At 40.9% G+C, this 15,302-nt stretch overlaps 1 protein-coding gene across 3 annotated transcripts in view; it reads right to left on the bottom strand.

Annotated features, from left to right (window-relative positions):
- The window catches only part of LOC106914602 (uncharacterized), a 22,307-nt gene extending 7,060 nt beyond the window's left edge, over window positions 1-15,247 (bottom strand). For all 3 annotated transcript variants that reach the window (XM_014981480.2, XM_014981482.2, XM_088015254.1), the window contains exons 1-24: window positions 15,171-15,247; window positions 12,808-12,886; window positions 10,314-12,543; window positions 9,565-9,626; window positions 8,192-8,227; window positions 7,885-8,085; window positions 7,576-7,766; window positions 6,703-6,842; window positions 6,313-6,435; window positions 5,952-6,047; window positions 5,770-5,822; window positions 5,493-5,686; window positions 4,560-4,685; window positions 4,448-4,485; window positions 4,237-4,377; window positions 3,885-4,010; window positions 3,433-3,471; window positions 2,675-2,800; window positions 2,427-2,553; window positions 1,750-1,851; window positions 1,629-1,663; window positions 1,064-1,228; window positions 313-447; window positions 43-81 (exon numbers count right to left, since the gene is read on the bottom strand). In XM_014981480.2, the coding sequence (XP_014836966.2) occupies window positions 43-81; window positions 313-447; window positions 1,064-1,228; window positions 1,629-1,663; window positions 1,750-1,851; window positions 2,427-2,553; window positions 2,675-2,800; window positions 3,433-3,471; window positions 3,885-4,010; window positions 4,237-4,377; window positions 4,448-4,485; window positions 4,560-4,685; window positions 5,493-5,686; window positions 5,770-5,822; window positions 5,952-6,047; window positions 6,313-6,435; window positions 6,703-6,842; window positions 7,576-7,766; window positions 7,885-8,085; window positions 8,192-8,227; window positions 9,565-9,626; window positions 10,314-12,206 (4,188 nt within the window). In that variant the 5' untranslated portion in view covers window positions 12,207-12,543; window positions 12,808-12,886; window positions 15,171-15,247. The remainder of the gene's footprint in view (window positions 1-42; window positions 82-312; window positions 448-1,063; window positions 1,229-1,628; window positions 1,664-1,749; window positions 1,852-2,426; window positions 2,554-2,674; window positions 2,801-3,432; window positions 3,472-3,884; window positions 4,011-4,236; window positions 4,378-4,447; window positions 4,486-4,559; window positions 4,686-5,492; window positions 5,687-5,769; window positions 5,823-5,951; window positions 6,048-6,312; window positions 6,436-6,702; window positions 6,843-7,575; window positions 7,767-7,884; window positions 8,086-8,191; window positions 8,228-9,564; window positions 9,627-10,313; window positions 12,544-12,807; window positions 12,887-15,170) is intronic.
- Window positions 15,248-15,302: the final 55 nt, after the last annotated feature.

The raw sequence follows: 15,302 nt of genomic DNA, 5'->3' as shown, positions 1-15,302 counted from the left end.
ACGGATCCAATAAAACCAGAGTTGAAACCAGTCGGTACTTACCCTGCTACTCCATTTCATCACGTTTTTGTACAACATCTCCTGCAGAAAGACGACAAAACACACGTCTAAGTAACAAATCGTCTGTTTTTGGAATCTACGTAAAATTATTTTAAATGTTTTTCAGAGCAAAAAGATGGAAAAAAATAAACATTTTAAGTTAAATTCTGATTTAAAAAGTTATTTTAATTTCCCTCTAGAATTAAAGTATTACTGAATTTGAATTAATGTTAAAACATAAATGTTGAACTTGTTAGTGAAGGTGCTGCGTGCCTCGCTGGCGCCGTGATGCTCCATGTTCAGGGCGAGGAACGCGCCGAGTTTACAGTCGTTGATGCTCAAAACTTTATTCACATGATCTTTGATAAAACGGTCGCATGTCGACCAGTCGCTGAAATAAACGAAGGCCTGAAGGAGGAAGGGAGAGACACGGTTCTTTATCATAGTCACAAATATAAACCCATGTGTCATGATGAAGATTTTAACTCCTGGTAAAAAATATTTTTTTCAGAAAAGTTCCATGAACGACCAGAAAAGATCGAAAAGCATTTCACAGAAATCTGAAGGCTGGAAAACCCAAATAAATCAAAAACGATAAAAATCTGTTGTTGAGCTCAGATCTATTAGTTCAGTGATTTAGCAGCAGATTTTCATTGGCTAAAATACTTAATTAACTGCAAACCCTGCAATTAACTTGATTAAAAATTAAAACAAAACATGGTGTCAATCAGCTGAGCAGCAAAAACATTCGTTTGTGCCGGAAAATTAGACTTAAAAAATTATAACAGCACAACTGTCTGGTTAACCTTTGACCTCTGAAAACATTTATTAATATTTTTAAAGCGATAGCGGCACAAAATGTTTCTGCTGCACAAACGTTTGACACCAACTTGGTTTAGTTTGACTAAAGCTGCGTAGCCAGCGTCACTCAGTAACATCTCATAATCCCCTCATAAAATAAACCATAATCTCGGACATTCCCAGATTCCCTGCAGCGATTCCCGGCCGGCTGTCGGCTCCTCACCCTCCTCTGCAGAGGCAGGACGACCACGTTGGAGCAGAGCGTCCTGAGCGTCTGCTCTGGGAAGTACGGCCAGGCCAGCCGGGCCACGTCCTCCTGCGTGTAGCCGCCGGTGGGCAGGTTGGTCAGCATGACGGCGCAGGACGCCGCGCTCCAGCCGTCCACTTCCTGCTCAAACAGGAAGTTACAAACATAAACATGGGAGCATGTTCTGTGGCCAGAATACTTTATTATGTTTCCGTTAGCTACAGAAGAGGAAAAACACTAAATTATGAACTAAAGGCAGAATTTTGCCAAAAACAAATGAAGAAATCTTGTAAAATTGCTCGGCCCCCTTTTTGCTGCTCCTCTGTTACAAGAAACATTTATGACTGAAACGCATCATTTTCTCTTTGCTCAGGAAAAAAGTCAGAATTATGAGACTAAAGTCAGAATAAAGTTGTTTTAGTGGCCGTCTGTGTATAAATGTTTTTATATAATAAAAATCCAATACAATTTTTTTATTTCATGTTTTTCCCTTTTAAAACTGAACACAAAGTAAAGAGAAAACAAAAACAAACCAGCTCACCGTAAAGCAGGAAACTTTTTTAAGTTTGATATAATCTGAGAAGAAAAAGAGGAAACGTAAATAAATGAACCCAATTTATTTTGGTGAGGGGCATTCTGGGTAAGTAAACGGCGTCTCTTACTCGGGACGTCGAACCACGGAGACGACGACGGGAAAATAAACGGGTCGGTTTTCATGGTGATCCAAAATGGCGGCTTGGTGTTTGGTGGGAGGTTATATTTCCCTGTTTGGGGAGGAGAGAATATTAAAACCGAGAGGTTAAAATGTTTGGGTGGAAAACAGCAGACAGAGGAAATCTCTGATTAAACGGCTGTAAATGGTCCAAAAACATTCAGGGTTTCAGTCGGTACATTTCATTTCAAAGATAAAACCGTCTGGGAACTTTTCTAAAAGAGCAAAGAATTAAAACATAATTAATAACATAAAAAACAAAAGGTCTTTGTTTTCTAGGCATTTGGTTATAAATCAGGTCGTTCTCTGTTAGTTGGTAGTTTTCTCTTTTTCCTTTTAATCAAAATTAATATTTCATATTGAGGCTTTTTGCTTTATTATATAAATAAATACCTTTTATAACCTGGTTTTCATACAGCGCCCCCTGAAGGACACGGCAAGCTTTATTTTTTTTCGTTTTATCTCAATATATTTACAAAAACACGCTCGTCTATTTTATGTACAATCACAATTTAAGTTTATCTGAAAACTGAGAACGTTACGAGAATAAGATGAGAGGAGAATAAAGTCGTCAGTCTGTGGTGATCCAGAGACGTCAGCTGGTTTGGTCCGGACAGGAAGTGGTACCTCGTGACTCGCCGAAGGCGTCCGGCGCCTTCATCCTGAGCAGCTGGTGAGAGCGACCGGCTTCCTGTCTGCTGTACGACAGGCCCAGCAGGTCCGCGGCGCTGATCGACCCAAACTCCACAAACACCTGGAGACACAAACCGAAGAGTCCGGCCGGAGCTCAGGGGGATGCAGAACACGGACCAGAACACAGAACACGGACCAGAACACGGACCAGAACACAGAACACGGTCCAGGTGTGTCGGTACCTTGTTGAGAAGCGGCAGGAAGTTCTTCACCGTAAACTCGTTGATGAGAAACTCTCTGAGCTCCTGGGTTTCGCCGTGAGAGACGTGGTGGAAGAGGACGGTTCTGGACCCGTCGTCTGTGACGTTCTGGTCGGAGGAAAGCAGTAAATGTTTAGCCCAGATGATCGATCCACTCCGTCAGCAACGCTACATGAAAACAGCCGATTTAGATGGAATCTGACTGATTTGAACAATCGGAGGCTCTGAAGGCTCGAGTTGTTTTAAAAGTAAAAATACGTGAGGAAATCCAGGGAAGTGACTGGAATGTTTCAGAACACCCCCCCCACCCTTTTTGGTTACCTAGCAACGCCTTGTAGAGCAACTCCTGGTTACCTAGCAACAACATGTTAAGTAACAGCCGCAGCAGCAGTTTAAGGTTTTGCTCATAACTGATTAAAAATAAGAAGAACAGAGAGGAGAAAAGACTGGATAAACTTAGTTTGGCGATTATTGATATGAACAGATATGAGACCATTATATTGTGATGCTTGTCATATTACGATTTTACTCTCTTAATTATAAAAATAATCACAGCCTGGCTAAAAAACGAGCCTTTTAACAGAACCATCCGTCTACAGTTACGATCGTATCCTTGCTCTGCAAACATCACTGGAACCTGAAGCCTCTCTGAGGTTTCAATGTTTTCCAATGATGCATAAAATGTAACTCTACAAACACTGGCGGGTTAAAGCGGAGTGTGTGGCTGTGTGTTCACTTACACAGCGAATCCGTTTCATCAGAGCCGAATAAAACTGGAACTGGAACAGAAACAAGAGCCGATAAAATGAACAGACAATAAAACTGAAACGAGAACAAAAAAAATAACTTCTACTTTAGTCAATGTTACGTAGATTTAAAAAAGAAAAACGGTCGCCAGGTGGGAAAACTTCTTCTTTCACTTTTATAGATCAGCAACAGTTACAAACAAATGTTAAAAACTAAAAGCACCGTTAGCCGTTTGGTTCCAGTAAACAACAGAAACTCTGTAAATACAAACTATTCAGTTAAATTCAGTGTTTTTAACTCACAAGTCTTTGAAACTTTGGAATCATTTGTTCGTAAAACCTAGAAACAACATTTCTGCCCAACATGAACCTGGTAACAGAAACTAGCCTGTTGACGTTTATTAATGTAAATATGTTAAATAAAAACATGAGGATCTGATGCTTACAGGCGTCATTGGGAAGCTGCCACGAACAGGCCTGATGCAGATCTGCTGCCCCCTAAAGGCAACACCGCCACACGTCTGCGTCAGGAGGTTACGAAGATCTTCGCCGCTCGGCATGACGCCCAAAGCCTGATGGGAAAATTAAACGACAACATCAGGATTTATAAACCTGCAGAAACACAAAAGATTTGCTCCTTTTACGCTTCGAATTCAACTGATGTTTTCGTTTGGTATTAAAATTTGTTTAATGATCGAAACATTTTCAGGGTTTGAAAACTTGGGTTAGAATATCAAGCACCTCTACAAAGTAAAAAATATAAGAAACCGACAGGCTGGTGGTAAATCTGGAGCTCACCAGGCCGGACTGGGGAAGGCAGTAAATGGTGTCGACTTTGTGTTTGAACCCAAACGGAGCGAGCTGCTCGGTCAGCTCCTCCTCCGTGTAGCTGCAGGCTTCGCCATCTGGGAGGTTGCTGATCAGAAACACCTCAGGAAGCTAAAGGAGAAGAAAACAGCTGAGATCAAAGAAAACCTATTAAACTGTGTGAAAAACGGAGGCGACTCACTTCTGTCATCGATTTTACTTCTTCGTCTGTAAAACACTCTGAAAGCAAAAGAGAACAGCAGTTAAAGCTGGAGGTCACGATTCAGAGGCAACAACAAAACGACGTTTCTTACTGAAAGTTTCTGTCGGCAGCAGCGACTGCAGCCGATCTCCCACCGTCAGGGAGGTTTCCGGGTCCAGCTGATAATCGTCACCTGGATCCACTTCAGCCGGTTCCGACTCCGGCTTCACCTCAGAGTCTGGAAGAGGCGACATTAACGAGTCCCGATCAGGAATATCTCCTAAGTTACAGTCCTATAAAGACATTAATGAACTAACGGAAAATCCACCATCTTCTCCACCAGATTATTATTGGTTCATTATTTGTTTACGATGTTGAAATTAGTTTTTCTGAGCTAAAATGCCAAACAGAAAATCAAGACACATGCAGGGATTTATACCAGCAACATGAAGAGTCATTTAAATTATTCATTTTCCCACAAATAACTGATGATCCGCTCAGCAACTTTTCTAAATATCTTGGCATCAAAACCAAATATTAAAAAATATAAACATTTTGGTCGTCAAGAAGCTCAACGGAAAACAAACAGTTGAGCCACCATCATGTTTGCACCGTGATGGTGCAAACATGATGGTGGCTCATCATAATAACCAGCAATAATAACCATAAAAATAATCATTTATGAGGCAGTTAACTTCATTAACTGAAAACAATTTATGTTTAAACAATAAAAGTTTAGTGTGAATTGAGACGCAATCAGCTGAAGACATTAATTGATTATTACTCGTTTTCAAATAAAATACACAGTTTCAGGTATTAATATTGCTGTTATGGCTGATGAGCAACATTTACTGATATTATTTACATTCCACTAATGTTTCAGCACCTTTGGTAAAAAAACAAACGGATAAAAATAAATATCAGTCCAGGTTTATTTATCGAACCAATACTTTAAAAAATGATAATAATGCCAACGATGGAGCCGATATGTTGTGCATCACTGAAGCGTTTCAAAGAAATATGAGTGTAAAGGTGAAATATTTACCTTCTTTTGCATCCTGACGACGTTCTTCTTGTGCAGGAACGTCTTCCTGATCGGTTCTAGGTTGTACGGCATCGGGCGTCTCTTCAGGAGCTGCTGCAGGTTTTTTGGTTTGACCTCCTGATCCGTCTCCCTCCGTTTTACGTTTCTTTGCAGCTGAAGACGTTTCTGCTTTAGCCGCTTCGTCTGCAGGCCAACTGAGTCGGCGGAGAAAACGGCGAAGGTTTAAAGTTCAACGAGAAGAAACGGAAAGAATCGAAACGATTAAAATATAACTCACGATTTCTTCTGTTGTTTAGCAGACGTGGAACCAGGAGGTATGAAAACACAGTCCTGTAAATACATAACTGTTAGATATAAATTCAGGTTTTATTCACTTGGAAGCTGGTATTTGTGGCGTTTCTTGAACATTTTCAGCGTTTCGTGAAGAATAAATTAAAAATCCATGAACTTTGGACTCACGTCAGTGACGACGGTGATGGTGCCTCCTTTAAAGTCGAAGCTCTCCATGCTGCGAAGAACCTCTGCATCCTCTTCCTCCTGGAAAATGACGGTAGCCTGCATGTGCACAACAAACACAAACACACATTTTAGGACGTTTGTCCCTCTAGCTGTTTATTTTGGTAAATTTGAAGCATTTTATTTAATTCTTCAAAAGTCAGTTTTCATGTCGTAGCCAGCTATGCTGGTTTTCTGTAAACCATAAGTTCTATCAGTTTAGTTTTTTCTTTCTGCAGTTAATATTTAAGAGATACAGTCATGTCCACCACCAGGGGGCGTGGTGGAGCAGAATTATTTGTTGACCGTTTTTAATGGGACGTACCTCGTGTCTGGATCTGTACAGCACAATTGACTCGACCTTCCCAAACGACTCCATGGCGTTCCACACGTCGTTGTACGAGTGATTGCTGAAGATCCCTCTGAGCTTCACCGTGTTCGGCTCGTCCTGCAGAGCAGACAGGAACCAAACAGAAAACATTTAGAGAGGCAGATTTTAGTTTTCTTTCAGATGTTTGAATGTTTTTGTAAGCAGAAGATGCGTAAATTAATGAGTAAAACTGATTGGAAAAACAAAGAGAAAAGAGGACGTATAAACAGAGACCTTAATATTATTAAAGAAAACTTATATTTATGATCTGATCATGTGATCAGCATCAACTGATTTGTGTTTTCTCCTTTTCCACAGTTTTATTTCCATTTCTTAATTACTTGCCTCAGTTTCCCGGGGACTAGGCCTTGTAACAGAAAACGATGACGATGTCGTCTTCTGCTTTTTGAGTTCAGCCAACAAGGCAGGGGTCATAGATTTCACCACCGCCTCCAAGTCCGATTGCTTTGACAGAGACTGGACGCCTAGAAAAGGATCAGCAGAATCACTGGGTTGGTAGGTTTAATACAGTCAGTCAGTTAGAGGTGATTAAAGACAAAAAAAAAACTGTAAAAACATGGCACAGCACTACACAGGCATTTCATCGACATAACCTTACATGCTAATAATGTCAGTTGCGTCATAAAACAAGATAACTCAATAACCTGATGATGGGAGTCACTTTATAATACAAGACACTATTATACTCTGATATTTGTAGTGCAACAGAACCTGATATGGTTATAATGTGAGTCTCTTTCCAAAACAAAATAACCCTTTATGCTGATGATGTGAGTCTCTTTCCAAAACAAAATAACCCTTTATGCTGATGATGTGAGTCTCTTTCCAAAACAAAATAACCCTTTATGCTGATGATGTGAGTCTCTCCCTAACATAAGATAATCTTACATACTGACAGTGAGTTTCTTCTTCTTCATCATCTCCTATTAGGCTGATGATGTGACTCTGTTTCTGTTAAGTGTTTCTAATTCAAAAAAGATTTGCTTTCTTGAGCGGGGTAAGAAATTGAACCCTAAACGGCTGAGTCAAAAACGCATCCTTCACCCCAACTCCACACACTGAAGACATTTAATGATTTGGTCAGGTCTGGGAAACTAAATCAGGCCTGATGGAGCATATATTTATTCTTGTTCTCAGTGTGAAATTGGAGTAACCGTTTCATTTTTTTAACTGTCGATTATAAAATATTTCTCAAACCTGAAGCTTCCAGCAGTCTCTTCGCCAGTCTCTCTGCGCTGGTCGACCTCCTCCGTTCAGGTGTCGACCTTTCCGACGACGATCGTCTCCCTCTTCTCTTTCTCTGTTCTCTCTCGCGGCTCCTCGATCGTGAATGGTAGTGGTGGGTCGAGCGGGACTTGTACCGAGGACTTGAGGAACGAGACCGGGACCTGATCAAAGTTTGCATTAAAAAACTTTATGTGATTTTTATGGAAACCTTTTGAGAACTTTTAGAATGCTTTCAGAAAAATGCAGCGGTTTTAAACTTTCTAAATCTCTTAAGTGTACCTGTCATTCCAGTGTTTCTTCTTTCTCTTGTAGTCATGGTGACGCTGAGGGCTCTGCGAGCGGGAACGGGAGCTGCTGCTGTCCTTTTTTCCCTTCTTGCAGCTGCGCTGTGGGCTGCGTGAGCCAGAGCGCGAGCGGCGGTGGGAGCTGTGGGAACGAGAACGACTCCTCTGCTGGGTTGTGGGTCTTTTATCTGAAACTCTACAAAGGCAGCAACAAGAGAGAATAACAGAAAACTTATAAACATTGCTTCTTCTCAGTTTAAATGGATGTGGTTTCATTTGGAAAATATATATAAATATATTACCTCCTGTCTTGTATCACACCATCCCAGTCTGGATATCTGTAATAATGAAACAGCAGGAAACGGGTCATAATTTGGCAAAGGAAGTGTATCTGCACGAGTGAGAGGCATTCATAAAATATATTTTAAAAATGCACAACAAAAACAAAAAGCACAGCTTTTTGACGCCTTGTTGCACTTAAGAAACTCAAAGTCAAACTTCCTTCATCAAGTATAGTCAAGCTAACTTTACTCCACTACTAATTTACCAGTAGTTTTTCTCAATGAAAACCAAAATATCGCCTGCATATTGAAAAGACAGTTACAGGGAAAATATTTTTCTATATTTTGTTCTCTTCACACATGAATTAAAAAAGGAGAGGTTGATATAAAAGCTGAAACATGTCACACAAACAGAGGGTTCTCTAAACCTCACAGATGAAAGTCAACAAACATCATTAATCAATATTTCTCTCTTTAAATCATCCTAAAGTTCCCACAGCACAGTCCAGTGCTGACCTGGACAGAAATTACCAACAATGACTGCAGAAAACACCAGGTTTCATGTCTAGTACTAGACAGTAGCTACATATCAATATGTCATGGACTAAAGGGCATTTAATACAACGGTACGTTTATCAGGCAGCTTAGAACCACACCCACAACAAATCTAGTTTTAAAAGATTAAATATGATTCAAACTATGTTTAAAGATTGGAGCAGTGGTGGGAACAGCTAGCTAAAAAGATGCTATCACCCTTAAAGCGCTGAAAATGCGCTACACCAAATGTATTTAGCAGAAGCTAATGCTAAAGTCCCAACTTGAACTCAATACGTCCCATTAAGACTACAACCCCAAATTTAATTTTTACATTATGACTTTTAGGTTCTATAATGTCTTTATACATCGTATTTAGGTGTTTTTGTAGGTTGTTCTCTACTGTTCATGTTTTATTTTGTTGGCGTGTTTCATGTTTAAAATAGTTATTTTGGTCAAAAAGTGAGAGAACGAGGAGAGGAAACAGAACTGTTACGTAGTTTACCACTTCAAAATAAGAGCATGAATGTAAACGTATAACTACTTGAATAACAACGAAAAATTCAACACAAATGTTGAACTTTATTCAACTGAAACAATTACAAAACGGCCAAGTAAATTAGTGCTTCGGAATTTGTACAGCAAAATTTGTTTATGGGGAGTCTAAACATTTTCACAGTTAGCAAGAGCGCTAACTGTGCTAAGTCTTTGTCTTGTGCACCACAAGATAATGAAACACAAAATATACCAGCAATTCAATGCATCCAATATCAAACTATAAGCAGAAAACCCGTGACCATTTGAAATAACTGGACATCAGAGATGACAATGAAAACTTATATTGAGAGGAAAATACTGACTGTTTCCGAAGGAGCTTGCGGTTCTCATGGTGAACGGTGGAATCGTGGTGGAAAAGCCAATGCTGGTTGTCAAAGCAAAGAAAAGTTAGGAAGGAGTTTCACAACCAACAAGCTTTTAAAAAGTAAACTAAAATGTCTTTTTCCCCTCCCAACACTGAACCCAACACACACATTTTTATTAAACTTTGAAGATGTTGACTTCTACTGTTATTATCGCATTGTTTCCCACCATTTACAATTTTAATACATATTTGATTAAGTAGGCATTGTGTAAACAACAGTTCATTAAAAATTACACCCGACAAATTGGCTTAATAATTAAGAAATCTTTATAATTAAAACCAGGAAACACAGAAGTCACACAGGAGATAAAAACAGTCTTCTTGGGCTCTGGTCAGGTCTGATGCTGCCATCCTCGGTTCTGTGTCATCTCAGCGTTTGGCAACTGCTTTCCAGGCAGGTTTGGATCAGGACAGATCACAACACAGAACCTGGGACAACTACAATGCGAGTCAAGGGCAGGAAGAAGAGGGAAATGGAGAACCGGACACTGGTGTACTGCAGAAATTGGAGGAAAAGTCACAAAAGTCCACTTCAACCCTAAACACTGGATTTACAAGCAAAATCCCAAGAATTACAGACTTAAATTTTCACGTTATTTTAATTATTTAAAGTGACTGTACACGAGTTCTCTCCAATATTGAACAAATAAACTAATGTAAGAATAATGAACACCCTGCTACACTTACCTTCATGGTCTCAAATTTTCTGTCACACAGAGTGCACCGATGTGGGAAGGCTGGCGGTGCGGCACACGCATAGTCGCTGATCATCGACCTCGACGGCAGACCCCTGAAAATCGCTACCTTCGGAGTGGAGCTGCTGTACACGGACTTTGACGAACTATAATGCTTCTTTGCTTCAGTGTTTGGAGGAGTGGTGAGAGACCTGGAGACAAACGGACGCGACTCCTCAGGCGGTTTAGTTTGCTCCTTCGCCTGTGGCTTCGTCTGATCCGTTGCAGCTTTGCTTTGCTGAACGTTTGCTAGCTTCTCCTTCCTCTGCTCTTTGAAAACCTCTGGCTGTTGCTCTTGAGTTTTGTGAGGATTATCAGTACGATTATCTTGCTTACAACCAACTTTGCCGCCTTCACTTGAAGAAGTACCAGACTTTGAATCTTGCTCCTCCCCCTGAGGAGAACAGTCTTTCAGGAGGTTGGCACTGGAAAACCTTGGTCTTTTCCTTGTTTCTGCATTTTTCTTTAGCAGAACAAGGGGAGTGAAGGACATCCCAGGTGCCTGGGCTGGTTGGCTCTGTAGAGGTTTGGGTGGATCTGCTTCTGCCTTTGGAGGAACAAAGGTGGGGGTGAATTTCTCTGGAGCCTGGGTTCGGTGGGCCACTGGCTTTTTAGGTGGATCTTTGTCGTCTTCTGGGGAAATGAAAGGGATGTGGACCTTTTGAGGAGCCTGGCTTGGTTGAGTTTGTGGCAGCTTGGGTAGGTTGCTGCTTTGGGGAGTCACAGAACTCCTCACTGAGGCGAAACTAGTAGGAGAAACTGTCAGGCCAGGTAAAGGAACCTCTGACGTACTTTGATTGAACGGTTCTTTGTAACTGGTGCTGCTATAAGCATCAGGCACGCTTTTAGTCCCACCACTGGTGACTTTACTGGTGTTTTTAATTTCATCAACCACAGTGTAGCTCCCAGTATGTCCATAGTCAATCACTTTGGCAGGTTTAAAAATCCTAGAGATATCGTCCTCATATATCTCTGGCACTTCGGGGCTTCTGTGCGTCTCCGGTTCACAGAAGCTTGTGGAGGGTTCGGGGTCAGAGTCGGGCGATGTCGAAGCTCTCTTCTCCTTCATGAGGCGAATCTGCTTCAAGATCAGAGCTAGATTATCAGAGTTTATCTGATCTTCAGGGAACATCAGGAGATATTCCAAGTCCTCTTTTTCAAGTCCAAATTGTTCAAGAAGGACGGCGGCAAGCTCTGGAGTATACTGCGACTGAGAAGGCTCGTCAGGACGCACTGGTTCGCTTGGAGTTGGGTCTTCATAACGTCTGGAACCGGACACAGATTGGTTACTCTGCCGTTTCTCGCTGGATGCAAAAAACCTAACATCACTGCTGCTGGGATAGTCGGATGAAGCTGGCGAATTAAATTTCACAGGAGTATCCCCTGTGGGCTTTTTCAAGATCTGCAACCAGCTCAAGGAGCTGTTGTCATCTTCATCCTGCGGCTCCCTTTCTCTGCCTGCATCACCATACGACGCTACACTGGTGGAAGGAAACTCGTCTCTTTGAGTGGAGAAGAAGCGAGAACGATGGCTTACACGTGGCGGCACCAATTCTTCTCTGGTTCTGCCAACAAGTGATCTTTCCAGGTCCCTTTCTGACCTGGCCATCCTCTGTTCAGGCCTGTACGTCATCGGCAGCTCTGACATTTGAGGGATAGTTCTTCCTGAAATGTTACCAGCTCCAGAAAATGATGGAGAAGAGATAAAGTCCGAATCAGGTTCCATACGGTGCCGTGCCGTCCAGTGGTCCATGTTCGATCGTTCACTAAAGACTGGATGATCGGTCGGTCGTTGGGTGGGATTTTGATTCCTGGATGAATAGGGATTATACGGTGGAAATGACATGGCTTTACCAATTCTCCAGAAGTGAAGGTGCTGAACACCACAGGGAAGGATGGTGCGGACGTCAGGTTCTTAACAATTATGGTACCAGTTGTGACACTGACACCAACAGCTCATTGGTAATCTGTGTCACTGTTGCCATAAGACTCAACGCCTAGGATGAAATGGTGGAAGCCGAACTTCTGCAGAAGAGATTACAACAGTCCAAAAACAGTAGCTGAAGACAAAGCAGGTCGTGGAGCAGAGCAGGCTATTCCACAGGTATCAGCAATTGCCTGGCGAGCGTTGAGGTCTCAGCAGCTTCACATTCTTCCCAACATTCAGAAGTTCAGGTCTTTTACTGGCAAGAGAGAACAAAGAGGGTGAAACATCACAGGGCTGGTAAAAAGAGAGAAACCAAGGTCAGAACAGGTAAAGACATATGATCTTTTTCTTACATAACTAAAAATGAGGAACAAGCGCAAAGAATATCAACTGAATAGGTGATATTGGAAGATAAACTTCAAACAACTCTTAACCAAACTTTATTAAGACAAAAAACATGAATCATTGAAGAGATTCAAAAAAGTAGGTTGCTGTGGATTCACATCCTCTTTAAACTCACTTCAGCTTCTTCTGTGGTGCAACAGAGATGCTGAAAGTTTCGGACCCCTGTGCTTCACCGTACGACGTTCAACTGGAGTCTGGAGAAAGGCGATGAACAATCTGCTTTAAGAGATATTCACGACCATTACTAGTACCTTACATATTCAAGAGACGACCATTTTACTGGAAAAGGGTCACCGATGCTCTGAAGCGAGAAACAGGACCTTCCTGGGGAGTACTTCAGCTTCGTCACATTAAAAACAAAATCACCGCTGCAAACCATTCAAGCAATGACAAATACAGAAAAGTTTGACACAACATGGCAAATCTCATAACCAGGAATGGGAAAATCTACAGCAGGATAATGTTAAACAGAAACAACAAGATTTCGTGCTCCATCTAATCCATGGCAGAGCTGCGGTGGGTCGGTGCCAACTTCTGTAGTCAATGGATGAGAGGCGGCGTACCAACATGCCAGGTCATCAGGACACAGGAGAACCGAAGGTACAGTCGGACACACATCTTAAGAGCAATTTAGAGTATCCGGGTAACCTTACATGTCTGCTGGACTCTGGGCGAAAGCTGGAAGAAAAACATGCAAACTCCACAAACAAAAACCTCAGAGGGGTTTATGTGCCAGGAGCTTCCTGCTGCAACACCAAGTACCTTATGGTTTCAGGAAAATACCACAAAAATGGAAGAAAATGTGAAACATGACAAAACTATAATTACTTAGTCTACTACTAAAATAATAAATCCCCATTTTGGGTAAATTTGAGTGTATTTATACCAAGAACAGAAGCTGGTTGGAACAGAAATTCATAGATTAAGATACAGAAGCAGTGTTTGATTATTTTATAAGTAACTCTGAAGCATCCATGTAGGTTAAAACACACCAACAATATTGTAGAAACATAAAACATGCTAAATACCCAAATATCAATATAATATTGCAAGCAGTAACAACACTTTAAAAAGCAGAGAGGATGATTTTCTTTTTGTTTGAAATTCATGTTTTTATGATGGATTGTTAACGGGCAAAGAACCTAATGCAGTCTTTAACTGTGAGACGAAACTTGAGGTTGTTGTTGGCCAAACAACAGCAGAACTTTTTTTTAAAAGGCTTAAAGAAACATCCTCAGTGGTGCAGGGTGTTAACTGAAATGTTTCTTAAATTTATCAGTAGTTTCCAAATAAGCATGTTTCTTTATTTAAATGTTACAACTTTTATCTCCGTCCCTGCAGTGAGCCTTGCAGCACATTGTTTATTATGCTAACAGACATGCTAACTCTTGCAGTGGCCATATGACTCAAAAGAGCCAAGCCATGACTAACTGTTTTCATATTTCAGGAAAAAAAAAACGTGTAAAAATTGACTCGCTCTATGTTTAATCATAGAAAACATCAAGTTGCTTTAAATAAAGACACCATTAGCTGCAGCTAGCCCTCAGAAACCCTTCAATAGAGAGAAGTTTGGCCGAGAAACGGTCAAAATGAGCTTCATTCTTTATTTGCAAAAAATATCCCTAGTGCAAAGTTTGTTACAAATGTTGTCATTTAGATTGAATAGATCATAAAGTAAATTTTACAGTATCTACAAATAAAAGATGATACAAAGCCAAAGTAAAAAAGAGCAATTCTGCAGCAGACATGGCTAAACCCAGTATAAACAGAAATACATCAGCGCAACAACCAACCAACCTCAAAAACTGGAAATTATGCTTCACCAAACCAGCTCAAAGCAACTAAGCATGTTAAAGATACATGTCCAGATCACATTGCAACAATCTTCAATTGTACTGAACAATTAAAAAGAAGTGTTAATATTTGTGGTGTGCATTTTTGCATTCATTCCCTGAAGCAAACATTGTTTGGTGTTTTTCAACCCCATTAAACTCTCTATCTGCTTAAAAGGGCTATCAAGTGGTCAAAGCTTACATTTTTACCAACACATTCAAAGCTTCAGAGAGTTAAAACCAGAAAATCACCACATTTAGGCCAGTGTATGACTGATCATTTTAATTTAACCGAATCAGCTTAGCTGCCTTTATCCCAAAGTTCAGCTACCTCCAGACTTTAACAGTTAAATCTTCAGCGGATTTGCACATCTCAAAACAATTGAAAGCACCGGACTGTTAAACTCAGGTTAACAACACGATTCAATCCCAAAACAGAGCTGATTCTGTGTAATCTACGGATGGAGGTTCATTCACAACAGCTGCTTTCAGTTTTATGCATGCTAGCAGGAGCTAACGTTAGCTTCCTGCGGTTCGTTCACAGACCGGTAAAAACCGGAACAAGGTTGAGGAACACGGAGAACAAGCTACATTTAAATGTCAGAGCCTGGTTCCGAAGTTACATAAACGTTTGATGTATACATACCAATAGTTGTTCACTCTCTGCAAGCGTTTGTCTAAGTTCTTCTTCGAATTGTGTCGATGAATAAAACAAAAAAAGTCTTTACTGCCCCCTCCTGGTCCGGAGTGTCAACCGGAAACAGCCGTTAGCGTTAGC

Source organism: Poecilia mexicana, unplaced genomic scaffold, assembly GCF_051168715.1.
Source record: "Poecilia mexicana isolate PSO_F unplaced genomic scaffold, ASM5116871v1 scaffold_18, whole genome shotgun sequence".
NCBI lineage: Eukaryota > Metazoa > Chordata > Actinopteri > Cyprinodontiformes > Poeciliidae > Poecilia > Poecilia mexicana.
The sequence above is the reverse complement of the archived record's forward strand: the minus strand, read 5'-3'. Positions and strand labels throughout refer to the sequence as shown.